Below are 10,000 nucleotides of genomic sequence, written 5' to 3' on the forward strand. Positions count from 1 at the left end.
GTGATGGTGAGACGCGTGCTGGAGCGGTTACTGCAGATCCCAGTGCAGTGAAGAACACTAAACTACAGACACAATGAATGTTCAAAGAGACGAGCGGATCTGACATTGTCTGGATAAAGGGTCATACGTGTGTGTGCGTTCATTAACACTCAATACACTTCAAATGCAAGCTCCGCCCCCAGCTTCTTCTGATTGGTCCAGGTCTTTATAAAAGACATGTATGCCGTGTGGTGCGTTACACGATTTGCCACGCAATGGCGCACATACAGCGGCACTTTAAAAGCAGCGCATTGTGTGTACGGCCAATAAACACGGCCGTTTAGTTCGAGGCTGCCCTGCTGTGATTGGTTCAGCGATGTCACGGGTGGGCGGGGTTATGCGGGACTAGCTGTCAGGACGTGGAGCACAGGATGGGGATGAGAGGTGCTAAACGGAATGATTTCTGACCATGACCTTTGACCTTTAAGAATACATGACAATCTTTTGATTGTGCCGTGTTTGACGACGATGATGATGATGTCACTTATTTACACTTTTTCAAAGGATTTTCTGCCTTAATATGACGCTTGTTTAGTTTCATCTTTATTAGTTTTTCAGTTTGATTATGATTTAATTAGTAGTTCGTGTTTTGTTTAGCGTTTACATGTGTGTGCGTGAATGTTTGTGTGTTCACGTTTGTCAGATGGGTTTTAAAACACGTGCAATGTGATTTTCATTTGCACACATTCATGCATCTTTACTGCAAATATACAGTGTGTGTGTGTGTGTGTGTGTGTGTGTGTGTGTGTGTGTGTGTGTGTGTGTGTGTGTGTGTGTGTGTGCGCGCTTGAGGGAAGCTGCTGCGCACAGATAAAGCGTTTGACTTCCTGTTTCAAACATGATAAACCTCACGTGTCTCTGGACACAAACTGACGCTTCTGTTTTATTTCTCTTGCTTTTTCTTTGGATTTTTAGTTTAAAAATGGCAATAAATGAAAACATGTCAAACTAAATCGTTTCTGGTTGTTTTTGAGCTTTAATGTGCATTTATCCTGAAAACAGCGTTCCCACACATCCTGGAAAACCAGGAATTTTGCAAAGCAGTTTTCCAGTCAATAAAAAAATACCCAAATGTCCTGGAAAATATGTTAGTATAATAAAATAGTTTGACTGTGTTGCTAATAAGGTTTTTGTTGGTGACGTTCTGGATTGGCAATAGGTATCAAATACACAAGGTCGTTTTGTCACTGCCGGCGGCAGAGCGTTGGGAAGCTTCATCAGCGGTTAAGCGTCATGGACAAATCCCTGTCACCTGCTTCTGTGCCCATCTGCTGTCATCTCTGCTTTGCTCTGAGGAAATAGTTTAAGTATTAATATAATACAAAATACCATTTTTCCATTCCAACATTGCTGTTGTGTTAACCACAAAAACGTTCAAGCTATCAACTTGTTTCTCTTACATGACGGCCAGACCTCTGATTTTAAACAAATTCACACTACCATGGTGATTCGGCCAGCGACTGACACTAGAGGCTTTAGCATCCTTGATAGCGCACCCGCCTCCCATGCCGGAGACGCCAGTTCGATTCCTGTGCGGAGCGGGTAGACCAGGAGCGTCACAATGGTGCCGTGACCTGGATGGGACTGAGGTTCAAGAGGTGCACTTCGACTGACACTAGAGTCTGTAGACTTTAGCCTCCTTGTTAGTCACCCACCTCCCATGCCGGAGACACCGGTTCGAGTCCTGTACAGAGCGGGTAGAACAGTAGTGTCGCAATGGTGCCGTGACCCGGATGGGACTGAGGTTCAAGAGGTGCACTAGCGACTGACGCTGGAGACTTTAGCATCCTTGATAGCGCACCCGCCTCCCATGCCGGAGACACCGGTTCGAGTCCTGTACAGAGCGGGTAGAACAGTAGTGTCGCAATGGTGCCGTGACCCGGATGGGACTGAGGTTCAAGAGGTGCACTAGCGACTGACACTGGAGACTTTAGCATCCTTGATAGCGCACCCGCCTCCCATGCCGGAGACACCGGTTCGAGTCCTGTACAGAGCGGGTAGAACAGTAGTGTCGCAATGGTGCCGTGACCCGGATGGGACTGAGGTTCAAGAGGTGCACTAGCGACTGACGCTGGAGACTTTAGCCTCCTTGTTAGCGCAGCCGCCTCGCATGCCGGAGACGCCGGTTCGAGTCCCGTATGCAGCGGGTAGAACAGGAGTGTCACAATAGTGCTGTGACCCAGATGGGACTGAGGTTCAAGAAGTGCACTAGCGATTGACGCTAGAGATTTTAGCCTCCTTGTTAGTGCACCCGCCTCCCATGCCAGAGACGGCAGTTCGAGTCCCGTATGCAGCGGGTAGAACAGGAGTGTCACAATAGCTATAAAACGCAGAATGTCATGGAATACGACATATTTGGACAAAAAATTATGTTTGAAAGCACCATTAATAAAATTTAAATTGTGACATGTTCTGGTTTATAATCCGCAAGTGATGTGCACTTCAAAATGAATGTGTGAAGCTGGAAAACTCCTCATCGTGATCATCACACATGCTCTTGTGCTTGTGAGATAACAGAGTAGAGCACTCTGAGGTGGGCAGCACATACAGACTATGTATTTCATCTGGTGAACATAAACAGCATGACTTTACCAGTTAAAACCAGTAACAGCCAGTAAGGGGCATTGGTGGCTTGGTGGTTAAGTCTCTGGGTTACTGACCAGTTTCAGTCAGTCATCATTGCTGACCCTGCGCTCTGACCCCAGCTTAGATGGGATACGCGAAAGGGGCAGTGGTGGCTTGGTGGTTAAGACTCTGGGTTACTGACCAGAAGGTCATGGGTTCAAGCCCCAACACCGCCATGATGCCACCGTTGAGCCCTTGAGCAAGGCCCTTGACCCTATCTGCACCAGTGGTGCCATATTATGACCCTGCACTATGACCCAACAAGCATTTGAAATGGGTACTGCAGTCCAAATTCAAAACACTGGAGAGTTGTGTGCCCCACCCCAGACTTGAAGCTCATGCGGACTGCCATGATCCAACCTAGCATCCGTTTTAAAGGATCTCTGGTCTTTGAGCTGTCTTCATCTTCCAAAGGCCTCTCCAGTATCCTTGTTTTACTACGCCTCTGGTCATGGTGGTTTCTAGAGGGATGCGAGGCTTTATAGGTCAGGTGTAATCTGTTATCTCTGATCCAGATCTGATTGCTGGCTTCCATGGCTGCAGCACGCCGTGTTGTTTACCTGCACACTATTGGTGAGTGGGCGGGATCACACGGGCCAAAACACAAACAGAAATTCCATCTGGAATGGAAACTTCAAAGTAAAATATACACAATTTACAATCACATTTCATCAAACTACACAATGATGACTCTTAGACTTTATAAATATTACAGTTTATCTTCTGTAAAGCTGCTTTGAAACTATGTATGTTGTGAAAGGCGCTATACAAATAAACATGACTTTCCCATTCATTTTCAATGGTCGGTCAATTTGACCGTGAATACCAAAGATGTTACTTTTTTACAACCACAATCAAGCATTTTTTATTTGTATGTTCAGAGGGCAAATGGAGGAAAAATCACCAAGTCTTGTACTGCTCAGATAAAGGAAACCATTTTTATTAAATATTATTGGGCACATAAATTGTCCTTGAAGAGAGTGGAAACTCAGAAACACAACCCCTCCGATCATGGTCACCTGAATAAATCCTATAGACTTACACTGGACCAAGACTTGATTTTGGACACTTTTGTATGTCTTGGACCAGTAATAAACACATCTAGCAGTTACACCAGACCAGCAGTGTGGCACAACACTAACATTGTGGCGGTATTTCACCAAAAATACCCTCTCTAATGTTCTTCAGTATATGCTCATATACTGGTATTTTCAGTAAACCATTGCTTCATTATTGCTCGTTATTTCCACAGCTCAAACTCTTCCAAGCGTATAACAATAGCACAATTCAAAGCTGATGTGTTTTCTGTATAGTGTGATGTGCAGCAGTGCATCCTGTGAAATGGGAAGAAGTTTGTGGTTTGTGTTTTACACTGAGGAAGAGAGATAGATCTCTGGATTCAGCAGAACATGCAACGTCTCATCTCCATGTAGGGCTTTATATTGAGTCCATCTCCACAGCTGAAGATCATTCAGCTCTGATGACACCAGCAGCACTGACATGAAACTGAACGACATCATTGAACTCTCTCTCTCTGTGTGTTTCACTCAGGTCCAGGGCTGGAGAACTGCCATTTGTCAGGTAACAGGTTTCATTTTTATGACATTTAAGAAGGGATAAAAGTGCCTGAGGTTCCACAAACACCCGTAAATTTGATATTACTATGATGTACACATGCGATTATTCTATATACATTTAAATATATTTGTAACTTTGATTCACAGTGATAATTGGAAATTGGGGCACAATGTGTTTGTCATTAAAATGTCACAATGACGTCTTAATTTCTTTATTTATGCATGTTCTAATTTATTTCTTTTGATATTGGTGTCAAATATGACCCGGACATGTTCTTGACAGGTTTAGTGGGATTGTTTTGAACTGTTCAAACCTGAGTCGTCTTCGTTTTCTCCAAACTTCATCATGGGATCCATCATCACCCTCCTCTTCTTCATGATGCAGTTCTGTGTCGTCATGAGCAATATCTGTCAGAGCGACAGGAATCAAGACCACCGGCCACGTGTGAGTTGTGTGAGTCAGGGTCTAACAGCCGTTCCTGAAGGGATCGATCCACTCACACAGGTTCTAGTTCTCACAAAAAATCGGTTTAGTTCTCTGTCCTGGTCTGCTTACTCAGGATTCACACACCTGCACGAGCTGGACCTGAGCTTCAATCAAATCTCTGTGCTGGAACCACCAGGTAAAGACATAAACATAAGTTCAAAGCCTGAAATTGGACATTTGTGAACTCTAACTTTAGAATTGTATATTTATCATCACACACTCAATGCAACTTTCACACGTCGCCACAGAACAGTACTATGAATCGTGGGCACAATAGATTTCACTTCATGACCCTTAACCCCGAACCCTAACCTCAAGGTTGCAATCTTTGAACATCACCATTACATTACTGTCCCATTGGAAAGAAATACATAATATCTCTCCCTTTGAGCAATGAGATTAGAGGAGACACATGAGATCTCTGGGCTCAGGAGAAAAAAACCTAAGCAAAAATGTGCTCTCTGTTTAGAGTTTTAGAAGAGATCTCAACTACTTTGCCAACTTTGGTATCTTAGCAAATCACACAGCAATAGACAGAAAAGAGAAGTCAATGTGAACTCGAATTATTTCTGCCAAGACAAAATTACCCACATTAGCTTTTTAGTAATATTCTCTTATATTAGATTGATTGTGTCTAGAGAGACAATTAAAAAAAAAAAATTTGTCTCAAGAATCACGATTTATGGGGGTCTGGGTATCTCAGCGAGAATTGGCGCAAGTTCGAATCCAGGGTGTGCTGAGTGACTCCAGCCAAGTCTCCTAAGCAACCAAATTGGGCCTGTTGCTAGGGAGGGTAGAGTCACATGGGGTAACCTCCTAGTGGTGGTGATTAGTGGTTCTCTCAATGGGGCATGTGGTGAGTTGTGTGTGGATCGTGGAGAGTAGCATGAGCCTCCACATGCTGTGAGTCTCCGCGGTGTCATGCACAACGAGTCACGTGATCAGATGCGCCGATTGACGGTCTCCGAAGCGGAGGCGACTGACACTCGTCCTCCTCCACCCGGATTGAGGCGAGTAACCACGCCACCATGAGGACCTACTAAGTAGTGGGAATTTGGCATTCCAAATTGGGGAGAAAAGGGGATAAAATAAAAAATTATCAAGATTTGTGACAGAACCTATTTTTTTCCACCCCTGCTCAATACCAAACAGAATTTCAAAAGATGATATTTTTCACCATTAAATCAGGAGCCATTGTTTCTGTAGGTTCTGTTCCCAGACTTCCTGAACCCCCTCTCTGTGTTTCTCTCAGGTCCAGTGCTAAAGAACTTGAGCGTGTTGAATCTGTCGGGTAACAGGTTGGCTGGTTTGGGTGGCAAGGTGTTCAGTTGTGCTCCAAGCCTGATGGAGATTTACTTGAATGAAAACGAGCTTCGTTCACTTCATGACGCCACCTTCAGCGAATTGCCCCAACTGGAGATTATTGAACTTTCTCGGAATAAGCTTCCTGCCCTCCCTTCTCGCCTTCTGCAGCGGATGTCTTCCGTTAGCCTGAAGAAATTTGATTTGGAGAACAACAGTTTGTCGATCATGCCTGACGGGTTCTTCTCCTTCAAACCAGATATAGCTTACGTTTACCTGTCCCACAACCCCTGGCTCTGCAGCTGTGCAGTTGACTACCTCCACAGCTACCTGAACGATCAGGACCATAACATTTACATACATGTAGTTTCGAACATCTTCACTCCAGGTGCTGAAACAGTAGTGTGTGCCAAGCCGCCACACCTGAAAGGACAGAGCATAATTGAACTGGAGAAAGATGTCTTCTGCCCTCAAGATCCTACAAATCCTCCACCCCTCTACAACAGAGGAGACATAGGTTCTTGGCTCACGGAATCTGATATTTCATTTGACACTGAACCAACTACTGCCCAACCCCATACCACAACTGCACCAATTACTGCTCGAACCGAACTATCAACCATTGGACCAATTACTGCTCGAACCGAACTATCAACCATTGGACCAATTACTGCTCGAACCGAACTATCAACCACTGGACCAATTACTGCTCGAACTGAACTATCAACCACTGGACCAATTACTGCTCGAACCGAACTATCAACCACTGGACCAATTACTGCTCGAACTGAACTATCAACCATTGGACCAATTACTGCTCGAACTGAACTATCAACCACTGGACCAATTACTGCTCGAACTGAACTATCAACCATTGGACCAATTACTGCTCGAACTGAACTATCAACCACTGGACCAATTACTGCCCAGCTGCAAACCACAACTGGACCAATAACAGCCCCACCTAAACGGTCAACCACCACCCAAACAACCAGCTTGGCGAACTGGACTGAGGGCAAAGATGCTTGGATGGTGAATGGAAGGATGTTGCCATGGTGCTGGTGGTTATTTGCCAGGTTTGTGGTTTTGTGTGTGCTGTCCGCACTCACTTCCTCTTTCCTGTTCCTTTGGCTCCTAAAAAATTACCTTGGGGTTTACTGCCGACTCAAGCGGCATACCTCAACCTACTCTGACTGCAAGGGGGTCACCTTACAGGCATACAGGCGCACTGAAAACACATCAGCACAAGGAGAGGACAACAAGGGAGAAAGAGTGACATTTCTGTCCCTAAAACAGATAAAAGATGTGCAAGCCGTGTTCCGGAGCGTCCTCTACATCTCCAAAGAAGATGAGCGGGATGATGGACACGGAATGAGGGACATGCATGGAGGAGGAACTAAAGGAAGAGATGTTTCTACCAAAATAGAACTGGTGTCCATAGCAGAGGAAGAGAGAGATAAACAGAGAGAGGATGCAGCACAGATGATGCGCGGGGACGTTTTCAGGAAGGCGCTGTACAGAGTGATTAGCCAAGAGGAGGAAACCGATGGATGGGTAGAAGAAGAGGAAAGCTGGAGGACTACTCGTGACCAAAGAACAGCACGCTACAGTCTGATTCTGAGGGAGGAGAGTGAGGAGAGAGGCAATGAGTGGGTGGTTGGGGAGTGGCAGATGGGAGAGAGGGGCGTGGCCTATGAGAGGGCCTGCACTCTAATTGGCCAAGTGGAGCACTGACTGCCCTCCTCAGCCACTCTGGAATGAACCACTTTTTATCCGATAACGATGGACATACAGGCATCTGTAAACTCTTCAATATTGATCATTGGTTCAAATCCAATATATTATCCCTTAACAATACAAAAGATCTTACATGCTCAACTGTTCAGCTGTGACGTCAGTTTGTAGACAAACACGGAAGTCTAATTCGTCATTGGTTCCATCGGGGTGTTTAGAATGTAGGGAGTTTTGAATTACTAGTAAAATAAGATCTGTGGTTAAAATAACTTGGAGACTTTCACTTTTTGTTCTAGGACATAAGTTACACACAGTCATACCTCAGTTCTGTCAAAAATATTTGTATTGCTAAATATACTGATAAGTAGTTTAAGGGTGAGACTCGATTACGTTATTCACAGTGCATCATGGGAGCATGCGGTCGCTCCGAGACACGTTTCGTTGGACGTGGTTCTCTGATTGGGGGATGTTTCTCAGCTGCATCATGGGTAATGTAGTTGTTTACCATGAATTCTGCTATAAAACACGATTTTTAAACAATGTCTAACTTCGGACTAGAGCTTTCAAGCTATATTCACCAAACTTGGTACAGACCTTCAGACTGTTCTGGAATATTGTGCTGTGCCTTCCCATGCTGATCGGACTTACGGTTTTCGCACAGCGGACAATCAAATATCTCAAATATCCCATAGACTTACATTGACGGAATGTTCAAACAGGTCAAGGGAATGCTCGTTAATTGAAACTCCAACTGTCAAAAATTCAAACGTAAACAAACCCACAAATGTCTTTGATCTGCTTTAAGTTGCGCTCTCTTTATCTCAAACTTTTCAAACTAGTTCAGACTTTCAGACAAGACTTTGCCAAGCAAACATCAAAGGTTTTGTCTTGGACAATTGCATATCTTAGCACTGTGATAGCAATATTAGTTTTAAAAACAATTATAGCTTCAAAATGAATCTGTAATGTGTGACTGTTATAAGTCTATTCAAGTCATTTTAACCACAGACCTTATTTTACTGATAACTGCCATTATAAAACCCACGGCTTGAAAATGCAAATGGTCTTCTGGGTTTTGGACTACAACCTGAACAGCTCCGCAATCACAGATTTCACAACCCTTCTTCAGTTCTTATGTCCAATAGCTTCATACAATAAAGATTGATCTAGAATCCCATCTTATCTGTTTATTTCCCATGCTGATTTCGGTTCAGATCTCTTTTAGGACCTACTGCAGAATAACATTTCCTAAGTGAACTGTCTTTACCCCACAGGGAACAGATATCACCAGAGGTGTGGACTCGAGTCGTGTGACTTGGACTTGACTCGGACTCGAGTCACTAATTTGATGACTTGTGACTCGACTCGATAGAATTAAAAAAGACTTGCGACTCGACTTAGACTTTGACAGCAATGACTAGCAACTTGACTTGGACTTCAGCCGTCTGACTTGGAAATACTTTTACTTTTTAAAACCAAAGATAATTGTTCTTTAATTAAAAATGTGCAGTAAATCAACAATTAATTTCCCAAATAAACGATTAATTTGATTTACAAATCTGCATGTCAACACTCCTTATTCAACCAATCAGGCAACCAACCAATCAGCTTCCACGACAGCTGGACCAAGTTTGAAGACTGCAGCGCATTTAAGGACAAGGACACAGCAAAGATGATCCCAAAGGTGATATAATTGGGATATATTGAATACAGCGTTAAAGGCAACAGAAGGATTGCGACATGTAGAACCTGTGGTTCCAAAATTACAGACACCTCGTCGACAACGTCCAGTTTTGTGAGGCATCTGAAAATCCACAGACAGAAGTAAGTTGTTAACTAATTTAGGTCAGCTATGGTTCAGTAACATACATGTCTATGGCAGCACATGGCAGATTTACAGGCTAACAAATTCTGCATATCCGCAAACTATTGTTTTACTGCGGTCAGTAGCATTTAACGTTTTATAGCAATTGGTGTAATGGACAAAATCTTCCCGGTGTTTTATTACCCTGTTGTATGACCTCGATAAAGGAACGCCATTTATTGTGACCACACACGCGTTGGTGCTTTTTGAGCATAACTGGTCAGAACATGCATGTAAACACATTTATTCTTTTGCGGACGTGCTGGTCCTCTGTCACGCGTTTAGCTATATTTATTTAATTATATTGGTTATGGTTCTAAAAATCACAAATCCGATCATTTACTCTGTTCGCAGCCCTTTACAGTATAGAAC

The 10,000-nt window shown here is 43.8% G+C and overlaps 1 protein-coding gene across 2 annotated transcripts; it reads left to right on the forward strand.

Moving 5' to 3' along the window:
* The first annotated feature begins 2,641 nt into the window (after positions 1 to 2,641).
* On the forward strand, positions 2,642 to 8,933 carry LOC127618766 (leucine-rich repeat-containing protein 4C). 2 transcript variants are annotated; one of them, XM_052091404.1, is made up of 3 exons: positions 2,642 to 4,245; positions 4,525 to 4,864; positions 5,981 to 8,933. In XM_052091404.1, exons 2-3 carry the CDS (start codon positions 4,588 to 4,590, stop codon positions 7,762 to 7,764), a joined length of 2,061 nt encoding a protein of 686 aa, XP_051947364.1. In that variant the 5' UTR covers positions 2,642 to 4,245; positions 4,525 to 4,587; the 3' UTR covers positions 7,765 to 8,933. The 2 variants fall into 2 exon arrangements, with proteins under 2 accessions (XP_051947364.1, XP_051947365.1); XM_052091405.1 differs by lacking the exon at positions 2,642 to 4,245 and having other exon boundaries at positions 4,306 to 4,864.
* The last annotated feature ends 1,067 nt before the right edge of the window (positions 8,934 to 10,000 follow it).

This window comes from Xyrauchen texanus, chromosome 25 (genome assembly GCF_025860055.1).
Source record: "Xyrauchen texanus isolate HMW12.3.18 chromosome 25, RBS_HiC_50CHRs, whole genome shotgun sequence".
NCBI lineage: Eukaryota > Metazoa > Chordata > Actinopteri > Cypriniformes > Catostomidae > Xyrauchen > Xyrauchen texanus.